This window comes from Pseudophryne corroboree, chromosome 12, assembly GCF_028390025.1.
Source record: "Pseudophryne corroboree isolate aPseCor3 chromosome 12, aPseCor3.hap2, whole genome shotgun sequence".
Lineage (NCBI taxonomy): Eukaryota > Metazoa > Chordata > Amphibia > Anura > Myobatrachidae > Pseudophryne > Pseudophryne corroboree.
Genome location: NC_086455.1, coordinates 10,327,575 through 10,352,350, shown reverse-complemented (window position 1 = coordinate 10,352,350; position 24,776 = coordinate 10,327,575). Strand labels below are relative to the sequence as shown.

General features: G+C 44.5%; 2 protein-coding genes across 4 annotated transcripts in view; one reads left to right on the top strand and one right to left on the bottom strand.

The window, feature by feature from the left end:
* Positions 1 to 24,776, bottom strand: part of COPA (COPI coat complex subunit alpha) — a 237,460-nt gene that overhangs the window by 137,234 nt on the left and 75,450 nt on the right. For all 3 annotated transcript variants that reach the window (XM_063946945.1, XM_063946941.1, XM_063946942.1), the window contains exon 3: positions 24,368 to 24,431. Coding sequence is in view for 2 of the 3 variants with exons in the window: in XM_063946941.1 (XP_063803011.1) it covers positions 24,368 to 24,431 (64 nt within the window). In the remaining variant the exon portion in view is untranslated. The remainder of the gene's footprint in view (positions 1 to 24,367; positions 24,432 to 24,776) is intronic.
* On the top strand, positions 11,616 to 24,520 carry NHLH1 (nescient helix-loop-helix 1). The gene is made up of 2 exons (XM_063946953.1): positions 11,616 to 11,847; positions 21,152 to 24,520. Exon 2 carries the CDS (start codon positions 21,414 to 21,416, stop codon positions 21,801 to 21,803), a length of 390 nt encoding a protein of 129 aa, XP_063803023.1. The 5' UTR covers positions 11,616 to 11,847; positions 21,152 to 21,413; the 3' UTR covers positions 21,804 to 24,520.

Sequence of the window (24,776 nt, the reverse complement as noted above, 5' to 3'; positions counted from 1 at the left end):
TCTACCAAGTGACGTTCACTAACAAATTAGTCTAGCCTTCATCCACATCCCCTTAATTACAAAGCACCTGTATAAATGTATGGGGTAGATACAGTCTATAGTAGAGTGTATCCAAAATGTTAGAATACTATTTGGTTCAGCGGACAGGCACCGTTTAAGTGATGATGTCATATCGGCCGGCCACAGCAGGCAACACCGGCCTATCCTGTGCAGATTTGAAATGCATAGAGCGAAAACCTAGAAACAGATTTATGTAGTCACTTATTTTCGTTTGCAAAACTATACAATGATTTATGACGCGCAAGAGGTTTGCGCAAAATATGCCGTAAGCCTCGGTAATGTGGATTTTCAGGTATACTTAAAGCAATGCAAAAATCTGTCACAAACCCAGAACGGCAACGTATAAGCGGCCATCTGCGCTTTGTACGTGACTCACAATCTGTCTTTAAAATATCACAAAGTCGGACTTAAAACTCAGCAAATGTCCTATATATAAAGGTCTTCATTTGCATTGATGCAATAATGCTTTCTTCCACGTATGGATTAATGAATATATACAGGGAATTTGCTGAACTTAAGGGACAATTCCACCCAGAGTTGACAACAGTATTTTGAGCTGGAGTTCACCGAGGATTCAGAACTGGACGCAAAGCCCGCCGCCGCTGCGCCTTTGTATGCAGCGGTTCTGAGAAGATAAGTAAATGCAGCAGCCGGCTGCCGTGCTTGTCCACCACTGTGCGCATTAAGACGCACCAGCAGAGATTGCACCTCCCCGGTGGCAAATGCAAGTTCTCCATCTGAACATCCCCGCCGTGGTAAGTGTAACTCCCTGTCTTATGCAGTCGGTGACCGCAAACACGCCCGCGTCTATCTAGCCACCCCCATTACTTCTCTGAAACACCCACTGACATTGCATCTGTCTGCGTGCTAGTTTGATTTGCAGTAACCATTGGGTGCATGTGACCATGTGCGGACTGAAACATCGGGCAAGAGGTATGGAGCCGCCATTAGATGTAAACCATTGCTGGCAAACCATCGATGGCCATCGCTACACACTGATCAGGCCGGCTGTAGAGACACTGTAGAATTCTAGTCTTTCGGACCTGTTTATATCAGGTTCATACCACTGAGATAAATAGAATTTGCATGTAAGTGTTGGGTGGACTTTGACTTTACTTCCAACTAAGTCTCTCTGCAAGAACCGTATGGCCAGTGGGCCTGATTCAGACCTGAGGTAAATGTGTTCGGTACTGTGCGCATATGCCTGACCCATACTGAGGCAGGAGATGTCAGTGATTGACCGTTTGTAGCCATTTGGAGGCAGGGTGACAGCAGCTGTTTCCCAAATTGGAAGCATATCACCTCCGATTTAGGGAGTGCCGAGGCTGTTGATCCCCCTCGGAAGACAGGGATTTTTCAGGCCTCTTGGTTGGAGCTAAGGCATAGGCTTGCGTGACCACATGGGTCGCACAGCCGGCCGATGGTGTCGCAAGTGATTCTTGGACGCAGTACTGGATCACACACGCCTGCAGGAGGGGTCTGCGTATACACCAGATGCCTCCTGCTGCATTACCATAGCAAGCAGCAGCGATGTTCCATCCAACCACATCTGCACCAGGACTCGTCAGTGTCCTGTTGGCTCAGTTTCCTGGGCTGGGTCCATAGCACTATGTATGTGCATGAATATGGCAGGTGAAGCGACACAAATATCACCTGCTGCGTTCTCCTCTGAGAGCTGGATTCTGATAGGTAGAGTCAGTCAGCTGCTCAGCGTTGCTTCGTGCCTCTTACGCTGTGTTATACAATGGTGATGTAATGAGATAAACAGATTACATCATGTGAAATAATATGAGTGGAGCAAAGTCTCTAATTAATTTCTTGTTGTTTCAGATGTACTATATATAGTCATTTCTGGGTTCAGTAGGATTGACTGGCGGATGAGATGCCGGCGGTCACAATACCGACGCCGGCATCCCAAAGTTGGAAATATCGACAGGGACGAGGTAAGTATGTTCCACCCTCTCCCCTACCCCCTAACCTTCCCTTCCCACAGGATAATCCTAACCTCCCCCCACTGGTGCCTAACCCTAACCTCCCCCCACTGGTGCCTAACCCTTACCTCCCCCCACTGGTGCCTAACACTAACCTCCCCCCACTGGTGCCTAACACTAACCTCCCCCCACTGGTGCCTAACCCTAACCTCCCTCCACTGGTGCCTAACCCTAACTTCCCTCCACTGGTGCCTAACCATATCCTACCCCCACTGGTGCCTAACCCTAACTTCCCCCCACTGGTGCCTAACCCTAACCTCCCTCCACTGGTGCCTAACCCTTACCTCCCCCCACTGGTGCCTAACCCTTACCTCCCCCCACTGGTGCCTAACCCTAACTTCCCCCCACTGGTGCCTAACCCTAACCTCCCCCCACTGGTGCCTAACCCTAACCTCCCCCCACTGGTGCCTAACCCTAACTTCCCCCCACTGGTGCCTAACCCTAACCTCCCCCCACTGGTGCCTAACCCTAACTTCCCCCCACTGGTGCCTAACCTTAACCTTCCCCCACTGGTGCCTAACCCTAACCTCCCCCCACTGGTGCCTAACCTTAACCTCCCCCCTCTGGTGCCTAACCCTAACCTCCCCCCCCCCACTGGTGCCTAACCCTAACCTCCCCCCACTGGTGCCTAACACTAACCTCCCCCCACTGGTGCCTAACCCTTACCTCCCCGCACTGGTGCCTAACCCTAACTTCCCCCCACTGGTGCCTAACCTTAACCTCCCCCCTCTGGTGCCTAACCCAAACCTCCCCCCACTGGTGCCTAACCCTAACCTCCCCCCCCCCACTGGTGCCTAACCCTAACCTCCCCCCACTGGTGCCTAACACTAACCTCCCCCCACTGGTGCCTAACACTAACCTCCCCCCACTGGTGCCTAACCCTAACCTCCCTCCACTGGTGCCTAACCCTAACTTCCCTCCACTGGTGCCTAACCATATCCTACCCCCACTGGTGCCTAACCCTAACTTCCCCCCACTGGTGCCTAACCCTAACCTCCCTCCACTGGTGCCTAACCCTTACCTCCCCCCACTGGTGCCTAACCCTTACCTCCCCCCACTGGTGCCTAACCCTAACTTCCCCCCACTGGTGCCTAACCCTAACCTCCCCCCACTGGTGCCTAACCCTAACCTCCCCCCACTGGTGCCTAACCCTAACTTCCCCCCACTGGTGCCTAACCCTAACCTCCCCCCACTGGTGCCTAACCCTAACCTCCCCCCACTGGTGCCTAACCCTTACCTCCCCTCTCTGGTGCCTAACCCTAACCTCCCCCCACTGGTGCCTAACCCTAACCCCCCCCCCACTGGTGCCTAACCCTAACCTCCCCCCACTGGTGCCTAACACTAACCTCCCCCCACTGGTGCCTAACACTAACCTCCCCGCACTGGTGCCTAACCCTAACCTCCCCCGACTGATGCCTAACCCTAACCTCCCCCCCACTGGTGCCTAACCCTAACCTCCCCCCACTGGTGCCTAACCCTTACCTCCCCCCACTGGTGCCTAACCCTAACTTCCCCCCACTGGTGCCTAACCTTAACCTCCCCCCCCCACTGGTGCCTAACCCTAACCTCCCCCCACTGGTGCCTAACACTAACCTCCCTCCACTGGTGCCTAACACTAACCTCCCCCCACTGGTGCCTAACCCTAACCTCCCTCCACTGGTGCCTAACCCTAACTTCCCCCCACTGGTGCCTAACCATATCCTACCCCCACTGGTGCCTAACCCTAACCTCCCCCCCACTGGTGCCTAACCCTAACCTCCCCCCACTGGTGCCTAACCCTAACCTCCCTGCACTGGTGCCTAACCCTAACCTCCCCCCACTGGTGCCTGACCCTAACCTCCCCCCCACTGGTGTCTGACCCTATCCTCCCCCCCACTGGTACCTAACCCTAACCCCCCCCCCCCACTGGTGCCTAACCCTAACATACCCCCCCCCCCCCCCAGTGCCTAACCCTAACCTCCCCCCACTGGTACCTAACCCTAATCTCCCCCCACTGGTGCCTAATCTTAACCTCCCCCCACTGGTGCCTAACCCTAACCTCCACCCCCCCACTGGTGCCTAACCCTAACTTCCCTCCACTGATGCCTAACCCTAACCTCCCCCCACTGGTGCCTAACCCTAACCTCCCCCCACTGGTGCCTAAGCCTAACCTCCCCCCACTGGTGCCTAACCATATCCTCCCCCCACTGGTGCCTAACCATATCCTCCCCCCACTGGTGCCTAACCATATCATCCCCCCACTGGTGCCTAACCCTAACCTCCCTCCACTAGTGCCTAACCGTAACCTCCCCCCACTGGTGCCTAACCCTAACCTCCCCCCACTGGTGCCTAACCCTAACCTCCCCTCACTGGTGCCTAACTATATCCTCCCCCCACTGGTGCCTAACCATATCCTCCCCCCACTGGTTCCTAACCATATCATCCCCCCACTGGTGCCTAACCCTAACCTCCCTCCACTGGTGCCTAACCCTAACCTCCCTCCAGAGGTGCCTAACCCTAACCTCCCCCCACTGGTGCCTAACCCTAACCTCCCCCCACTGGTGCCTAACCCTAACCTCCTCCCCACTGGTGCCTAACCCTAACCCCCCCCCCCCCCCCACTGGTGCCTAACCCTAACCTCCCCCCACTGGTGCCTAACCCTAACCTCCCTCCACAGGTGCCTAACCCTAACCTCCCCCCACTGGTGCCTAACCCTAACCTCCCCCCACTGGTGGCTAATCCTAACCTCCCCCCATTGGTGCCTAACCCTAACCTCCCCCCCACTGGTGCCTAACCCTAACCACCCAATACTGGTGTCTAACCCTAAGCTCACCCCACTGGTGCCTAACCCTAACCTCCCCCCACTGGTGCCTAACCTCCCCCCACTGGTGCCTAACCCTAACCTCCCCCCACTGGTGCCTAACCATATCCTCCCCCCACTGGTGCCTAACCCTAACATCCCTCCACTGGTGCCTGATCCTAACCTCCCCCCACTGGTGCCTAACCCTAACCTCCCCTCACTGGTGCCTAACCCTAACCTCCCCCCACTGGTGCCTAACCCTAACCACCCAATACTGGTGCCTAACCCTAACCTCCCCCCACTGGTGCCTAACCCTAACCTCCCCCCACATGAAAATGGAGTTAAGGGGGAGATTTACTAAAACGTTCGAAAAAAAATAAAAGTGGTGATGTTGCCCATAGCAACTGATCAAATTTTAGCTAACATTTCTCTATTGCATTATACAAAATGATAGACAGAAGCTGATTGGTTGTTATGGCAACACCTCCACTTGTCTGTTTCTGAAGCCATAGTATATCTACTCCTAAATATGGCTGCTCTGCGCATACACTGATCCCCATACACGTTCAGGTGAGAGTAAGTTACACCCTTACTGCCAACTGGATGCCCGTTCAATTTCCCGCACATCTTACCTCAGTTTGCACCTAAAACAGGTTACCCCAGCCTGTGCCCCATCACATTATACCACATAATATACCAGATAGAAACATAGAAACATAGAATTTGACGGCAGATAAGAACCACTTGGCCCATCTAGTCTGCCCCTTTTTTTATCCTTTAGGTAATCTCAACCCTTTTTGAACCTTAATTCTTTGTAAGGATATTCATATGCCTATCCCAAGCATGTTTAAATTGCTCTACAGTCTTAGCCTCTACCACCTCTGATGGGAGACTATTCCACTTATCCACTACCCTTTCTGTGAAGTAATTTTTCCTTAAATTTCCCCTGAACTCCCCCCCCCCCCCCTCCAGTCTCAGTGTATATCCTCGAGTTCTAATACTTCTCTTCCTTTGAAGAATGTTTCCCTCCTGAACTTTGTTAAGACCCTTGATATATTTGAAAGTTTCTATCATGTCCCCCCTTTCCCTTCTCTCCTCCAAACTATACATGTTAAGATCTTTTAGCCTTTCCGGGTATGTTTTGTGATGTAGGCCATGCACCATTTTAGTTGCCCTTTGTACACTCTCTAATGTATTTATATCCTTCTGGAGATATGGTCTCCAGAACTGGACACAGTATTCCAGATGGGGCCGCACCAATGACCTATACAGTGCATACTTGCCTACCTGACCCTCTCCATGAGGGAGAAAATACTCTGTTCCCGGACTTTCCTGGTAATGTATGATTGCCATCACCTGTGGTGAGCTAGTTAATTGATAAGAAAGGTGTTTCACCACAGGTGATGGCAATCATACATTACCAGGAAAGTCCGGGAACAGAGTATTTTCTCCCTCATGGAGAGGGTCAGGTAGGCAAGTATGATACAGTGGCATTATCACTTCTTTTTTACTGCTACTGATTCCTCTCCCTATGCAACCAAGCATCTGACTTGCCTTTCTCATTGCTTTGTTGCATTGCTTTCCTGCCTTCAAGTCACTTGAAATAGTGACTCCTAAATCCCTTTCCTCCTCAGTAGTTTCCATTATAGTACCCTTGATACTATATTTAGCCTTTGGGTTTTTGATCATGCCAGTCTGTTCCCCATCACATTATACCACATAATATACCAGATCATGCCAGTCTGTTCCCCACCACATTATACCACATAATATACCAGATCATGCCAGCCTGTGCCCCATCACATTATACCACATAATATACAAGATCATGCCAGCCTGTGCCCCATCACATTATACCACATAATATACCAGATCATGCCAGCCTGTGTCCCATCACATTATACCACATAATATACCAGATCATGCCAGCCTGTGCCCCATCACATTATACCACATAATATACAAAATCATGCCAGCCTGTGCCCCATCACATTATAACACATAATATACAAGATCATGCCAGTCTGTTCCCCACCACATTATACCACATAATATACCAGATCATGCCAGCCTGTGCCCCATCACATTATACCACATAATATACAAGATCATGCCAGCCTGTGCCCCATCACATTATACCACATAATATACCAGATCATGCCAGCCTGTGCCCCATCACATTATACCACATAATATACCAGATCATGCCAGCCTGTGCCCCATCACATTATACCACATAATATACAAGATCATGCCAGCCTGTGCCCCATCACATTATACCACATAATATACAAGATCATGCCAGCCTGTGTCCCATCACATTATACCACATAATATACCAGATCATGCCAGCCTGTGCCCCATCACATTATACCACATAATATACAAGATCATGCTAGCCTGTGCCCCATCACATTATACCACATAATATACTAGATCATGCCAGCCTGTTCCCCATCACATTATACCACATAATATACAAGATCATGCCAGCCTGTGCCCCATCACATTATACCACATAATATACAAGATCATGCCAGCCTGTGCCCCATCACATTATACCACATAATATACTAGATCATGCCAGCCTGTTCCCCATCACATTATACCACATAATATACAAGATAATGCCAGTCTGTGCCCCATCACATTATACCACATAATATACAAGATCATGCCAGCCTGTGCCCCATCACATTATACCACATAATATACCAGATCATGCCAGCCTGTGCCCCATCACATTATACCACATAATATACCAGATCATGCCAGTCTGTTCCCCACCACATTATACCACATAATATACAAGATCATGCCAGCCTGTGCCCCATCACATTATACCACATAATATACCAGATCATGCCAGTCTGTGCCCCATCACATTATACCACATAATATACCAGATCATGCCAGCCTGTGCCCCATCACATTATACCACATAATATACCAGATCATGCCAGCTTGTGCCCCATCACATTATACCACATAATATACCAGATCATGCCAGTCTGTGCCCCATCACATTATACCACATAATATACCAGATCATGCCAGCCTGTGCCCCATCACATTATACCACATAATATACCAGATCATGCCAGTCTGTGCCCCATCACATTATACCACATAATATACCAGATCATGCCAGCCTGTGCCCCATCACATTATACCTCATAATATACCAGATCATGCCAGCCTGTGCCCCATCACATTATACCACATAATATACCAGATCATGCCAGCCTGTGCCCCATCACATTATACCACATAATATACCAGATCATGCCAGCCTGTGCCCCTATAGTGTATGCCAGCAAGAGATATTCGCTGCCCCATATTTGCTAGTTTTGGTTCCAGCTAAAATCATGTTATCAGTTACGTTGGAAGACCACCGGTCACTATACCGATGCCGGAATCCCACCCGGTGCAAAGCCAGACATTCGGCATGGCGACTGACAGGGACTATTCACAATAGAATGGGAATAGAACCTGTGGCGAGCGCAGCGATCCTGCAAGGGTCTTCATTGCGCTCCCCCCCCCCCCTGACACTCCCACAAAACGACCAGTTACCACCGACAAAAGGCCTCTTCCTGTCAATCAGCCTGCATTCGCCTGGCGAGCAAAAAAGACGCAGGATTTTTTCACAGTTTGGCCTCGCACCTGCGCATTACGATCTGTACGCATGTGCAGTTGATCGATAATCGCCCGCTGTTCGATTTCGCACAACATCGATCAGGTCTGAATTAGGCCCTAAATCATCTGGATGTTATGAAAACCGGGACCAGGATTTTAGAGTTCCAGAACGCAGTGTTGTTTAAGATACACTAGGGAGGGGTTCAGTATGGTATGCCGGCGGTCGGGCTCCCGGAGACCAGCATACCGGCGCCGGGAGCCCGACCGCCGGCTTACCGACAGTGTGGCTACGCGCGCCCTGCTATTTTATTCTCCCTCCAGGGGAGTAGTGGACCCCCACGAGGGAGAATAAGTGTCGGTATGCCGGCTGTCGGCATACTGAAGACCACCCCTAGGGAGATGTATCAAAGTTTGGAAAGAGATAAAGTGGAGAGAGATAAAATACTGACCAATCAGCTTCTAACTCTCACTTTTCAAACACAGGAGTAAGTGTATGAAGCGTTGATATGGGGGAGAAGTGGTATCAGCGCACCATGTGCCATATCACCGCTTCTCCTCCATGTATGACAGCGGCGGTGCGTGCTGAATGCTAAAAGACAGCACACCGATATGCCGGGCAATGTATGAACAGTCCAACACTGACCGTTCCGACACTGGCAGAAATCGATTTCCACAGCTACCGGTGTCATTGCCTGTTCACCACAGCTATAGCGGCACGATATCTGCCGCTATAGTACATCTACCCCACGGCCTGTAACGTGGCAGGAAATGAGTGGTTGGTACTTTTTATCGCACTTCACTTTATCTCTCTCCAAGGCTTGATACATCTCCCCACTGTGGCCAGAGCCGTATTCCCACAGGGAAACCCCTGTTTTGACGTTCCTGTGGGAACCACAATATGCAGAAGGTCTGTCTGCAGAAACAGCACCGCGCCTTATAACTCTCAGCCTGGAAGCGTTATAATAAGCCTGCGAGCTATAACAGTGGATAACAGCACAGCTGGGGGGATGGAGAAGGAATCCGCATCATTTGGGATTTGTCATCTTTTGGACATTTCAGTGGTGCTGAATCAAATGTAGAGCCAAATCACAGGACGTTCGCTCACATGGGATTAGGCCATCATTGCTATTACTGTGTTGTTATTGAGCAGCTACTGGTATTAAGAAAGTTGAGAATAACAATAATTGAACAAATATTATAAACACTTTATCTTACCCTGGAAGCGTCTTGTCCTAACAACTTTTACTATTTACAACAGGAGTCAAAATATTTGTGCATCTATTCATCGGAAAAGTAACCATTAACCCATTAATATGAATAATTTAGCAAACCAATGACTGCGCTCAGCGCAACACGGCGACGAGTATCAGCAATGCAGCACATAAATAATTATATTCAGGTGTGATCTCTCTGTAATTCGCCTCTAGGGAACCATTTGCCAAACAGCCATGCAACAATTTGCACACTTTGATTGCTGCGCAAATTTAAGCAGCACAATTCAAGCACATAATCTATTTGTGCATAAGTATTACGCTTCACTTCACAGTAAGATACACAGGGAAGCTATTTTTGAGGCAACCGAATCTATTGAGCAATAAACTTGCACCATCAGAACCTTATAGTTCATCGTCTTCTCAAATTTCCGTGGCAGGAATCTGCAGAATATTTGTTTCTGGACCTCCAGAGATCTGCAGAACATTTTGCCTTGTGCGCTACGCTTGACAAATGCACACGATACGCAGAGCATCCGGTATTTAGAAAACAAGAATAAACTGTGAAAAGAAATATACTGCATTTTAACCCTTTCCCTTTCTGAAGAGCTGCAGGTCCTGCAAGAGCTGTTTCTGCAAATAAATTATTACAGGCGCTGTTTTCCCCCCTTTTACCTACATAAATAAAGAAGATAACAACATTTTTTAAAGCTACTTAAAATGTAGTTATCATTTAACGTTCAGCAATGTACAGTGATGAGAAATTGTGAATAACTGCAGACTGAGCTGACGCTGCATAAAGAAACATTGAATGCTGACAGCGAAACACTGATGATTATAAAATAGAAACAGATAATTAAACAAATATATGTTTGCGAAAAGTCAACACGTGCGATCAAATTATTACGCACAGCAACATGAAGAACAGTTTATTGGGCAGCAAGGTTGGCGTGCTGGTCAGCATTACTGCCTCACAGTGCATGAGTTCAATTCCTGACCACGGCAGTATCTGTGTGCAGTTTGTATGTTCTTCCCATGTTTGCGCGAGTTTCCGCTCACACGCCAAAAACATACGGGTAAGTGAATTTGGTTTCTGATACAAAACGAACCTGTAGCGTGCGCGCGTGTGGCCATGTGACAGAAAATATAGGGCCCCAGTTATCAACGAGTGATACGACTCGTTACGAATGATAAAACTCCTCCTAACGGTCGTGTTTGGAATAAAGTGACAGTTGGGAGCTGATTGGCTGGTGCATTATTTATCAGACGCAACGCATTTTATCGCTCTTTGATAAATGGTCTTGCGCAGTGCGTCATGCCGCACGCACTCTGCTCACGGGAGGTCGCGACTGAACGCCATCGCTTTTTATAGCGGTGCGAAAGTTGAAAAAGCTGACCAAGGCGGACCCTCCGGGGGGGCCAGACTTTAACCGTGGTGCTCCGGGGGAAGCGATTTGAGCCCCCCATTGTGCTGAGTTTGTATCCCCAGTGTCATGGTGCAGTGTCTCTTTTCCACCTCCTCTCTAGTGGTGGCCTGTGTCCTCCCAGCTCATCCCGTCTGTCACTTTCCTCTGATTGACTGTCCCCTGGCCGGTGTTTCCCCGCTCTCTCCCTCCTATCTATCCCTCTTTTTCTGCCTTTATGAAATATGCATGCTGAGCAGATGTCCGCATCCCCCATCCATTCCTGGTCCTCTCTCTCCCCATCATTCCCTCTGCCCCTCAGCCAAGTCACAGGAGCCGTTCCAACCCCTCCCGTCTCCATCCCCAGGGTTTTCCCATTCTGCCAGGCAATGGGTTCCCCTCCCAGCTGTTTAATATGCATGATGGAGGGCCCTGCAGTGGCCAATGAGAGCCATCACCTCTTCCTCATGTGGTCTCCACTGTGCGACTATATATATAAATATATGGAAGTCTTATACACATGGGTGTATGTGTGTATCAGGGGCTGCGCCTGGCTGTCTGTGTGTGGCTGAGAAGTCTGTCCCACATGTATGCATCTATACGTGTCCTGGATCTGCCTGTCCTCTGAGGCAGGACACTTCACGCTCACCCTGCACGCCACGAGACGGGAAACTTTCACTCGCGCTAACGGACGGTCGCACAGTTTCTGCAACCCATGGACACGTGAAAGGAAGACGCCAGGCTGCACGTAACACGACCATGCACAGGTGGGTGATGAGTTTCTTTTTTTCAAATGAGATGATTGGTCTTGTCCAATATGCGAGATACAGGGTGTTAGCTCCGACACAGGGAGAACTAGAGTTTGTGAACAATAGTAATTCATGCAGAAGTGTGTGTGTCACATAACATGTCTGCACTGGCTGGGGCAGGATTCCGCCACCACTCACATCTATCTATCTATCTATCTATCTATCTATCTATCTATCTATCTATCTATCTACTTACCTCTGATCCCACCAGACAGCAGCAGTGTGCAAACTTACTGATCTGATACACATATTTATTTACTATATCTATGACTCGTGTCTATCCATCTGTCTGTCTATCTACCTCTGATCCCACCGGACACCAGCAGTATCCAGTGGGATCAATGTCCGGTGGGTGCAAACTTACCCACTGATCTGTTACACTATATGTACCTATATTTAATATCTCTAATTATCTATCTATCTATCTATCTATATATATTTTTTTATCCGACGTTCTAATTGGTATCTCTAATATCTATATTTATTTATTATTTATCTATCTATATTATTTATCTGTCAATCTATCATCAGCATCGTCATTTATACCTCTGAAGTTCTAATTAATATCTACTCTAAAATATATCATCAATATATTAGTCTGTTTATCAATCTACGAAGATGTATTTAATATTTATATTATCTATCTCATATCTGTATACATCTGTAGAACTATTTAATAATTCTAATATCTAACTTTAACTCTATCAACAATCACTCTATCTATCTATGAAAGTCTTTCTATCTATCTATCTATCTATCTATCTATCTATCTATCTATCTATCTATCTATCTATCTATCTATCTATCTATCTATCCATCTATTGCTGAAGAACTATTTAATATCTATCTATGTATGAGGAACTATTTATTTACTATCGCTTATATATATATATATATATATCTATATCAGTCTATCCGTGAAGATCTATGTACTTAATGTCTTTAATTATCCATCTCTCTGTCTGTCGGACAGATGTGTTGCTCCCTGGCTGGGTGTGCAGGGGTTAATTAGTCCCTTTGTCTGTGAAGTTTATGGATTTGGTATTAGTGCCCCCCAGCAGCGCCTAGCATCTGTCAGTCCCCTGCTGGAGTCACGGAGCAGACGTGTCATCCGCTTCTTCCCTGTCTAGGGTGGTGCTTCCCCCCACATTGACAACAAACACCATTCGGCGCCATAAGCGATTTCCCATCAGCGCGCAGGCCTCTGCAGCCTACCCCGGCGGACTAAGAGTTAACTTGTGGCAGATTTAATTCTAAAAGCCAGGGGTCTGTCATGTACAAAATACATAGTGACGCTCAGACTAAGCTCTAATAGGACATTGCAACATGTTGTTCCTCGGAATCTGCCTGTGTTCATACTGTGTTTCCTCCCCAGCATCACAGGCCTGCTTGCTGTTTGTGTGTGTAATATGTGTTATTATAACATGTCTGTGATCTGCACCTTCTGATTTGTCTTCTGCCAAGTGTGCAGGGATCCGTAACGGGAAAAGTGCGGCACGCTGACATGGGGCGACCTGCTCCTCACTGGTTTATCAGGATTTCACTTGTTCAATACTGTGATTATATCCAGATTTTATAAACGGGTTTGGGGCTGGAAAGCGCAAAAAGTGCATCACTTATATCTTTATAATACCACAAGTACAATGAGAAAAGGAACATTACACCGATCAGTACAAATACCCTGCTATAAAATCTCTGCTGATATCAAGGTCAGTCACATTTCACTCTCCAGAAGAGCTTACAATCTATGCAGGCTTGTGACTGCTAAACAACTCTTCTTGCCAATGCTATAGGTACAAACTGACTTCATACAGGCATTCAATGTGCACCACCACGCCGCACCGATGCTTATATTCCAAAAATGAATATGCGCCTGTACACGTACACTGTGCGTAAGATTTGACGTTGACCGCGGCGCTCAGAAGTGTTGACCCCCGGTACAGTGTGATGGAGTTCTATGTGAAGGCTCATTTGGTACTAGTATACTATTCCGCAGGGAGCCTTTGATTGCCATTAATGGTGGAACTCCGATTGTCCTGTCATATCAAGGGCAAAGTACAAGGTTTTGTTTTGTGTCATTGTCTATGGCTGTGTGCACAACAAAAGCAATCTGTCGCCAATCCATAACTTATTCACATTTTTTTTAATTTATATGTAACTTTTGCTTGTTTGAGAACGTTGTGGCCAGTGCATGAAATAGTAGCTGATCTGCATTTAATAACTACAGCAGCTCAATGCCTGACAATATTGTACTGTCAGAATAGATTACACAGCACGCAAGAACCAAACAGAGAGGTCGCTGGGAGAATAATTCATGTAATAAAAATATATAATATAATAATATTATAATACACAGTATTATTCTATAGCAGATGCATTTTCAATGAATTACAATAACCAAGAAACTATATGTGTGAATATATATGTGTGTGTACATATATATATATATATATATATATACATATATATATACATATGTGTGAGTGTGTATTGATATATGACATATATATTTTTAATTTTAACAACAACATTGTTTTAATAATCAACTCTCAACACAAAGGAACAGGCTCTAGAATTTGTATACACACACACACACACACACACACACACACACACACACACACACACACACACACACACTCACACACACACACACTTTTCCTGGTTAGGGAGGATTTCACCTGTGTTCACTGAGATATTGAAACCTTTGTTTTGTTGATGGCTCAATGTACACAAACTTTTGTTTAATATACAAAGTTATTAAAAATATCGGCTAAAATGACCTCCAGGCTGTGTGTATAAGGTGTATATGAAACATAAATGAATTCTGTGCTTAGACTTAGGTCCCATCACCATGATATCTCATTATGATATGCAATTATTCCAAAATACGGAAAAATCCGATATCCAAAATACCTCTGGTCCCAAGCATTTTGGATAAGGGATACTCAACCTGTATATTGTTATACTGCTAAAATGACCACACAGAGACTCCCTTAAACTGTTCTCTGGGATTCATGTGATTTTCAACCAAATTGAACGATGGTTTTAACGTTTACATTCTCCACATTACGAAAATAAATAGAATAATTCACAAAGTCCGCCAAGGAAAAGTTTTGCAAAGCGTTGGCTGTTTTTAGGTCACATTTATTGTCTGTGAAATGACTTCTACAGTACGTTTAAAGAGCATCGGTGAAAAGAAAACGACATTTAGATCGTAACGAAATAATTGGTCCACTTAAAGTGTCATCAGAATCTGCCTCTCCTTCTGCAGTCCGGAACCGATGAGAATACTCCTACACGTCACTACCATTATCTGGATTAACAGGCAATTAGAGAACAGTCTCAAACCCGATTAAGTCCCGACTTTCCTCTTTCTCTGTCATTGTAGGCTTTTGTTTTTCTTCTTCTCCTGGAGAACACATTTCATTAAGCAATAAAGCCCCCTTAACGAGGCTCCAGTGGGCCGTGTGAACGCTTATAAATGGCAGCGCAGCCAGCACAAGTGGACGGCTCTGACTTTTTATTTCCGCAGCGCGCAAAAGTTGGACGGAGTTTGAGAGAGGAGGAAAAAAAGATGAATGGTTCAGGTTTAAGGCAGTGCGTACGTATATCCTACAATGACTCTCATGCCTCACTTTACATTTCTAAGCAATTTCAGGACATTAATCTCATTGTGATCACTAATGAGACTGAGAGGCGAGCTGCCTCGCTCGTTAAAAGGAGAATATGCGTATTCTGGTTATCATTGGTAAAGACAGACCAAAGACTAACCTGCACCCAACCAATGTACAAAGACAGGGCCGTGGCGCATTTAAACTTTTAACACCCCAACAGAAGATATCTGCAATAAGGTAGCGATCAGTGTAGGGATCTAAATATTAAATAGCCAATCAGCTCCTAACTGTCATTTTTTAAACACAGCCTGTGACATGACAGGAGCTAGTTGGTTGGTACTTTATCACCATGCATTTTATCACTCTCCAAGGCTTGATAAATGGGGGCCATAAACTGAGTTCTGCCTTTGTAACCATGATATACTGAAAAAAATATTATTTGCCCCCAAAACACTGCAAACGCACGACTTACGAAGCGTTAAAGGAAGTCTTGAAATACCCCCCGGAAAAGTACACCAGCATTGTGTAATTCACAAATATATACAATTTTCTAATTTGTCTAGTTAGCTTCACTTTTTAGTAGATCGGTTATAATACATAAGTGAGCCTCCAGCATTTTCTTCCAGCATCTGCATGAACGAAACTTTTCCAAAGTTCTTGCAAGTGCTTTGTCATTGGTATATGCGCTGCAAAGTTTATCGTCTCAGATGCAGCCACCTCTGGGAGATTACGACGGATACGACGCACACAACATCTGTATACATTTGCGATGTGTCTGCTGTAACTTAATGACAGGAATTGTTATATATGACCGCTGCTCAGCAAAGAGGCACAATGAAGTAATGCATTTTCCAAGCCCATATATTTTGCACCTTAATCTCCCTCGGTGTCGGCGGATTCCAATCTTGCAAGATTGCATTACTGGTTAGCAGGTTTCCACGGCTATCAGCTGCACCCAGCCTCCGTAATCAGATGAATTTCCCAGTCCCTGTACAGAAAGAGGCCATTTTTATCCAGTATCCCTCCTGACAATAGGTGTGCCCATTAATCATCCCCAGCCCCTCCACCCACCTCCATGTCACTGTGGAATAGGATGGAGAGAGGAATGACATACGTGTATTATCTGGAGTAATTCACTTGGGGTGAGTAGCGTTTATTTTAAATAACAGAGACAAGGCCTCCTCTGGATGTGATTAGCGCAGAGTATGTGCCATTGGGGGCAGCTTCATTTGACGCTGTCTGCCGACTGTTGGACATATTACGCTATACAATAATAACCCTACACCTGTACGATTCTTGTGTTGCATGGATAAACAGATTGCTAGAGGATAAGATCTGCAATTCTATTTGTTTGCAGAAAAATAAGAACAGACTTCAGAGCTTGCAATCTTGATAGCCCTATAGTTTATTGTCGGCTAATAATGATATTATAGAAGATATGCATTGACTGGAACTTCTGGACCACAGCGCTGAACAGGTTAATAGTAACCGCAGCTGCTGGTGCTAGGCATAAAATGAACTATAGCAGATTCAGTGGTGTCACCTCCAGCCTGTTTGTAGTTATACAGTAAAAGAGCATTGTCTGCGCATTCCTTACCTTCTGGCGTCAGTCATGTACAGCCTGTGGGTGTGAGATCTTCTGTATATTATCCTGACTACACCTGCAGCCATGTTGTAGGTTACAATGGGCACCCGGATGACTGCGCGGTGTGTGAGGCCCAGTAACCACAGCGATTGCCAATAATAATTCCTTTACCGCTGGTCAGTTTTGTAAAACCTAACAATGACCAATGTCGGCCCGTTAGGTATCTGGTGACCACTTGTGGAGCTATGATAAATATGATCGATACATAAATTTTATTGGACAGACAGATGATGAAGATGAGAGAGATAAACAATGAGTAGAAGATACAAGATATTAACGCCTATCTATCTATACAGTGCTAGCTTATTCCGTTGCACTTTATAATTATACATTTTTTTTTATAAGACAAGACTGGAGATTAATAGACAAAGAGGTCAGAGGGCCCTGCTCGCAAGCTTACAAAGTATAGTGAAATAGAAATCGGATACATAAAGATAAGTGTTATATAGTGCATACTGACTGCAGAGGTTCTTGGTTGGCTGCATGATCCAGTCACACAGCAATGTTGGCCTGTGGCAGGTGTGAGTGTAGACAGAGAACACATGTGAGTTTGGTGTGAACTGTATAGAGGGGAGGTAATTATTACAATAGCTTATACCCCTTTCAGACTTTAGATACAGGAAATTGCCAGGTCTAGCAAGTTGGTAGAGAGCAGGGAAGGGATCCTGGGACGAAGTTTGCTTAAATCCGGGGGTTCTCATGTACAAAAACAGGATATTCATGTATTTATGGAAACCGTATTATAGAGATTGTTTGGTGATTCTAGAAATGATAGATAGATAGATAGATAGATAGATAGATAGATAGATAGATAGAGAGATATTGAAAGAAAAACAGACAGATGGTGTTTGTATCTCTCGGATTCTTGCCCCTGGGGAATGTCAGTTTGGCAGAGAGAGGTCTCTTTCCACTTTATTCATCTTAAATAAAAGCTGCTTTACAGGGTCCCTGGAGTGACTTTAGTAGAGTTAGTGGGGCCTACGTTACATTAGTCAAATGCTGGTTTTGGTCTTACAGGACAGGTAAAGCCTAATTGTCAGGCTGCTACTGTGTTCCCTACTCTCTATCTGTGGGGCATAAAGCCTAAAGACCTCAGATAGATTACAGGGGTTCTTTGATCTAGATAGTTAGATAGATAGATAGATATAGATAGATAGATAGATAGATAGATAGATAGATAGATAGATAGATAGATAGATATGTGTGTGTATACATAGATAGATACATATATGGATAGATAGTAGATTTGTAGACAGACAGTAGATAGATAGATAGATAGATAGATAGATAGATAGATAGATAGATAATATGTACGTAGATAAATAGATTGGAGATATGTGTGTGTGTAGATAGATAGGTAGTAGATTTGTAGATAGATAGACAGACAGACAGACAGACAGACAGACAGAGATAGCTGGCTGGATAGATAGATAGATAGATAGATAGATAGATAGATAGATAGATAGATAGATAGATAGATAGATAGATAGATAGACTGGAGATAGATAGCTGGATAGATAGATAGATAGATAGATAGATAGACAGACAGGAGATAGATAGCTGGATAGAGAGATAGATAGATAGATAGATAGATAGATAGATAGATAGATAGATAGATAGATAGACAGACAGGAGATAGATAGAGAGATAGATAGAGAGATAGATAGATAGACAGATAGACAGACAGGAGATAGATAGCTGGATAGAGAGATAGATAGACAGGAGATAGATAGCTGGATAGATAGAGAGATAGATAGAGAGATAGAAAGATGGATAGACAGGAGATCGATAGATAGACAGAAGATAGATAGCTGCATAGATAGATAGATAGAGAGATGGATAGACAGGAGATAGATAGATAGATAGATAGATAGATAGATAGATATATGGATAGGTAATAGATTTGTAGATAGATAGGCAGACAGACAGACAGACAGACAGACAGACAGACAGACAGGAGATAGATAGATATGTAATAATGCTGTTCTGAGCCCATGATACAGATAAAATAAAAGTTGGGTCTGTATCTGTGTCACACAGACCCTCCAGGACCCCTATGGAGTGAAGACCCTTTTAGACACATTGCACAAAGCAGCTGTGTTGGGTTCCATATGTCTACAGTGGCAGAATATGTGACATTCTGGCTAATTTAATATACACCCCCCCGACCCATTCTCCTCCCTCTCCCCTCCGTCTCTCCTTCCCATCCATCTACCACCTGTCCCGTCTCAGGAGACCCCAGAGAGAAAAATGCTTTTTCATTTACATCTATATTTATGAAATGTGCTGGGTTCCCCCAGGCTGGGTCAGTGCTGATGGGTGCTTCATTTTGTCTCTCTCATTTGTACTACTTGTCAGCTCCACTTAGTCTGAGGGAAGGAGACACTTTTGTCTCGGAAGATCTTTGACAGCGATATGTGTACATATTTCCCTGCCCCATCATCCATCCTCGTCCTCTCTCATTTCTAGGTTTTGGTTTTTTTTTTACTCTTCATTCATTTTTTTCCCACCATTATCCCCTGACACATAATATTTAGGCCATTACCGTGGCAGCTGATTGCTTATGACTAATGTATCTGAGTGTATATGTAGGTTGGCATTGCCTGGTCTAGGCTGGTCTTAGGGAAAGAAAGAAATGGATTCCGGGTCCTTAGATGTCTCACGGGTCCCCTGAGGCTCTAAGAAACCAATCTTCATATTACCAAAATAATGGTAGTAGGATGGACTGACCTCCCAGAACAGATGGTAAATGCTGATAATCTGAAGAACATCTACAATGGTTGAGGTTTGCAATCTTCTAGGCTAGGTTGGTCTTTACCGTATAGCAGGCCTGGCCAACTTGTGGCTCTCTGGCTATTGTGTAACTACAAGTCACAGCATCCTTCCACCAATCAGCTGATAAAGCATGCTGGGACTTTGGTGTTTCACAAAAGCTGGAGAGACACAGGTTGGCCAGCCATATAGCATTGCCCAAGGAGCTGCCGATAAATAGTTAACCCTGGGGCGATTAATACACTGTATAATGCAGTCAATACTGTACATTATAGGAGCAGTAACAGTCACTTAGGATTTCGATGGAGTGTTTTCATGCCGGTTACAGAGCTCCGACGTCTAATATCTGGTGGTGGATGAATTTTTCCTTTTAATACAGCGGTTTTCTCAATAATAAAATCTGAGGTGATGACATCATAAATTACCGAATATACGCAATGACGGAACCCAATATTTTATGCAAATGTAATTTGCTGCAGTTTATGCCTATATCACTTGTGTATAATACGGCAATATATATGGTGATATTATGATATATAGAGAGCTGAGGAAGCCACCTGAAGCCCACCAGCTGTTATTGAATGAAGTCTCGTCTACCAAGGCAGAAAATAAACTAACAGGGCATGCTGGGACTTTTAGTAGCACAACAGCTGTTGAGGTACTGGCTGCCAACAATGATTTAAATGGTGACCTCTGCGAAGGGGTTGTGTACGTAAGAACCCACAAACAGTGATAGGTGATTAGCATTGCCACCGGAACACATTCTTACCCAGGGCAATGTCTGTGTTTTACTTCCCTCGTGTTAGAGTAGCTCCCTGCTACCGTCCAATAACCTATTAGCTAGACAGTAGTCGGTGTGTGTATGTAAGCGTGTCTTTGGCGGAAGAATTAGATTGTAACTTTCAGGCCAAGCCTTTTTGCTTGAGTACAATTCTTGGATTGTACTTTGCAGCTGAATATGTTGGTGCTATAAAAGTGAAATTGCAGCTAAATGTGAATGAATCTATTTAATAAGCCCCGTATAAGCATCTGCTATCTTCGCTTTTAGCTTTTATGAGGTTACTAATCACAATTTTTTTTGCCTTGCTTTATATTCTTTTATGGGTTTGTCTCTCCTACATACACTGCTCTCTAATTTCCATTAAATCCCTTTTTCTCTTGTTGGCACAATTCCCTTCATAGCCATTAAGGAACAGTTTTATAATTTCTCTATTTCTCTTCATTCCAGGGGACACGCAAGAACAAGAGACCACAGAGGAAAATAAAAGCTAATCTCAGCTGAACACTTTTATGACTTAAATATTTCTCTTAAGCGCGTTGCCTGAGCCGACTAACTCATCGTGTGCCTGGAAGCGACGCGTTTCACACCACATTCACCCACATTCTAACGTAGGTTTGATGAGACTTGAAGGACATCTTCTTTTCTGAAGCACTTTATAGACTGGTCTGGGGGGTAAACGAGAGACACAGTTTACAAATCCGGGGGAGGAATGATGTTAAACTCCGAACAAACAGAGATCCCTGTCCACTCAGAGACTGAATCAGTGTTCAGTGACTGTGGAGGCGGAGGAGGGCTAAATGATGCTGGTGGCATCAGCTTATGTGGAGAAACGCGAATCTGTGATGCAAGTGATGCGGTAAAACGAGAGCTCCAGCACTTAAGCCGGGAGGAGCGGCGCAGGAGAAGGAGGGCAACCGCCAAATATCGCACAGCACATGCAACCCGAGAGCGCATTAGAGTGGAAGCGTTCAACTTGGCCTTTGCGGAGCTACGCAAACTCCTCCCCACTCTGCCCCCCGACAAGAAACTGTCCAAAATCGAAATTCTCCGACTAGCTATCTGCTACATCTCCTATCTCAACCATGTTCTAGATGTGTGATACGTCACAGGTGCACTAAATGGCCTATAACTGGCCTTCTTCATTTTATGCTGCTGTATTTCAGCTAAATTAGGACTTTTTATGGCAGTGGAGAGTCTGTGGGACCAAATCTTTCCCCCGTCATGGATTTTTGTAGATCCCCCAACTAGAATGTACAGTTCCTGCCTTTGAGAGTCCATCATTCCGGTGCCATGCCAACTCAACCACCCAATTACGCAGAGACGCCAAATTCACATCACATTATTCATAGACTCTTCTATCAGTCACACATATGAGTCTGACAGAATGTTCAGTGTGATAGAAGGCCTCACATCTCATCATTGCAGCAATCATATGCCTGACATGCCCATTTTATGCCCAAGACTCTAATTTCCATGGTTTGGACATCAAACATTCTAAAAACCCTTAAATTAGCAGCAAAATTGGATTCATTCTCCTGAACTAGCAATGTTTCATTTATATTTTCTCACTACACTTGTTCCTGATGTACATCAGCAAGAAGCAGGACCAACAATGATACCTCCACCAAGTATTCTAAAGTTATGTTTCAGTTGTACTTCTTCACTATGATTGCTCCTCATGTACATTGGCAAGAAGCAGGACCAGCAATGATACCTTCACCAAGTGTACTAAAGCTATGTTTCAGTTGTACTTCTTCACTATGATTGCTCCTCATGTACATTGGCAAGAAGCAGGACCAGCAATGATACCTTCACCAAGTGTACTAAAGCTATGTTTCAGTTGCACTTCTTCACAATGATTGCTCCTCATGTACATTGGCAAGAAGCAGGACCAGCAATGATACCATCACCAAGTGTACTAAAGCTATGTTTCAGTTGTACTTCTTCACTATGATTGCTCCTCATGTACATTGGCAAGAAGCAGGACCAGCAATTATACCTTCACTAGGTGTACTAAAGTTATGTTTCAGTTGCACTTCTTCAATATTATGGTTCCTGATATATATCAGTAAAAAGCAGTACCAGTACTGATACCTCCATCACATAGCCTAAAGTTATGTTTCATTTGTATTCCTTCACTATGACAGTTCATGGTGCACATCGGCAAGAAGCAGAACCAGCAGTGATACCGCCACCAAGTATACTAAAGTTATTTCAGTTGTGCTTCATCACTATGATAGTTCCTGATGTACATCCACAAGAAGCAGGACCAGCAGTGATAAAAACCACCAAGTATACTAAAGTTATGTTTCAGTTGTACTACAACCGTTTATGATGTACATTGACAAAAGGCAGAACCAGCCTTGATAGCTCCATCAACTATTCTAAAGTTATTTCATTTGTGCTTCTTCACTATGATGGTTCCTGATGTTCATCCTCAAAAAGCAGGACCAACAATGATACCTCCATCAAGACAGATAACTACTACTTTGAGAGTTCCATACAGCAAATGGGCCTTTCATTGGGGTGTTCATTTGGAAGTTCTCTTAATTTAATATGCATTTGATATTAAAGACAACGCAAATGCATTCTCCGACTGTCTGACCATGGTTTGAAAAACATGCGATTTTAAGAGGTGAATATCTCCTTAATTCTTCTACTGCTACATGAAGGGTCCTAACCACACGTCACATGGAATTTATGTGGCACTCGCATTTCAAATTTATGTCCTAAATAGACTGACCCTCTTCTGTGCCGCAGACACCTGACGTATATCCCACATGTACAGTATCACACTGGTGTAATTGAATAAGTAGTCCATTTTAGGCAGGCAGTTGTTAATTATTGAAAAATAGATTGAAATGTGCACTTTTCCTTTAATACTAAAACCAATATATAATTATTTAGTCTATGTTCGTTGAACGGTAATGAAGAGAAGTGGGTCTGTGTGTGCCGGTTACTCGTAGTTGGTGATCAATTATTTCTTTACAGGTGGATTACATAGTCTGAACTACTTTTATTTTCCAAACCTCTGTGACTTGATTAGTAAATTTCACAATATGAGATCTCTAACTACAGGCAGTTTGACATACTGAAGACTCAAAAAAACAACAATGTAATACTACCTAATGTACCTAAAAGCTCAATAGTCTATTAAATGGCCACATAACGCTAACATAGGCTCCCTGTAATGGCTAGTTTTCATTATTTCAAGGAACTTGGGAAAGTATAACTTTACAAATTAGATGTTACCTGCATTCATTTTGGTTCCGGTTTGCAATTTGGAATGAAGACCGAATATTCTCTATATTTCAGTCAATGCCACTTAATTTCCGTGCCAAGTCAATAAACTTTTCTCCAAGCGGAAAATGTAATTTTACCAACTCAACGCCATAGTTGAATCCTTAAAGTCTAAGATCTTCTGACAGTAATGTTTGTCTCTGCCCATTCTATTTCCCACTGCAACTACTGCCACAATTTTTCATGTTTACTGTCTTTCAAAAACCTATGTGCCAGGAATTAATTTATTTATCTTATTAATTTATTGATACAATTATTTATTTGCTGTGTTGTGCACTTTTTATGAGAAGATGAAAAACAAACCCACGGACTACGTGTACCAGCCTCAGAGCGCAGAAGATCTGGGCTGCCCTCGAGTCTTACCTCCGTTTCGCCACTGATAGCGTTGTTTGTTCTGTAGATATGTTTGATGACCTTTAAATAAGCCCTTGAAATGGAAAGAGAAACAAGCCTGTAAATACCCTGACAATGTTTTATGTGTTTAGAACGGATACGAACTATTTATGATTTCTTAAAAAAGCAGAATTCAATTAAAAAACAAATCTAATTGAAAACACCTTTTGAGTCTGTGTTTCTTATTACTATTAATTATACTTATGGTTGTATATTTATTTTTGCACCCCGTTCGTTACACTACATACAGCTATATCAGATTCCCGGTATCCAAACTATAGATCTACACTAAAAAGGTCTACAGTGGATAGGTCTACCACTAATGGTCGACATGTAAAATGAAGACAGTTCAAAAGGTCGACATGACAATGGCGACACA

Coding starts and splice junctions, on each gene's coding strand:
- NHLH1 (XM_063946953.1), top strand. CDS start 21,414: ATGATGTTAAACTCCGAACAAACAGAGATCCCTGTCCACTCAGAGACT.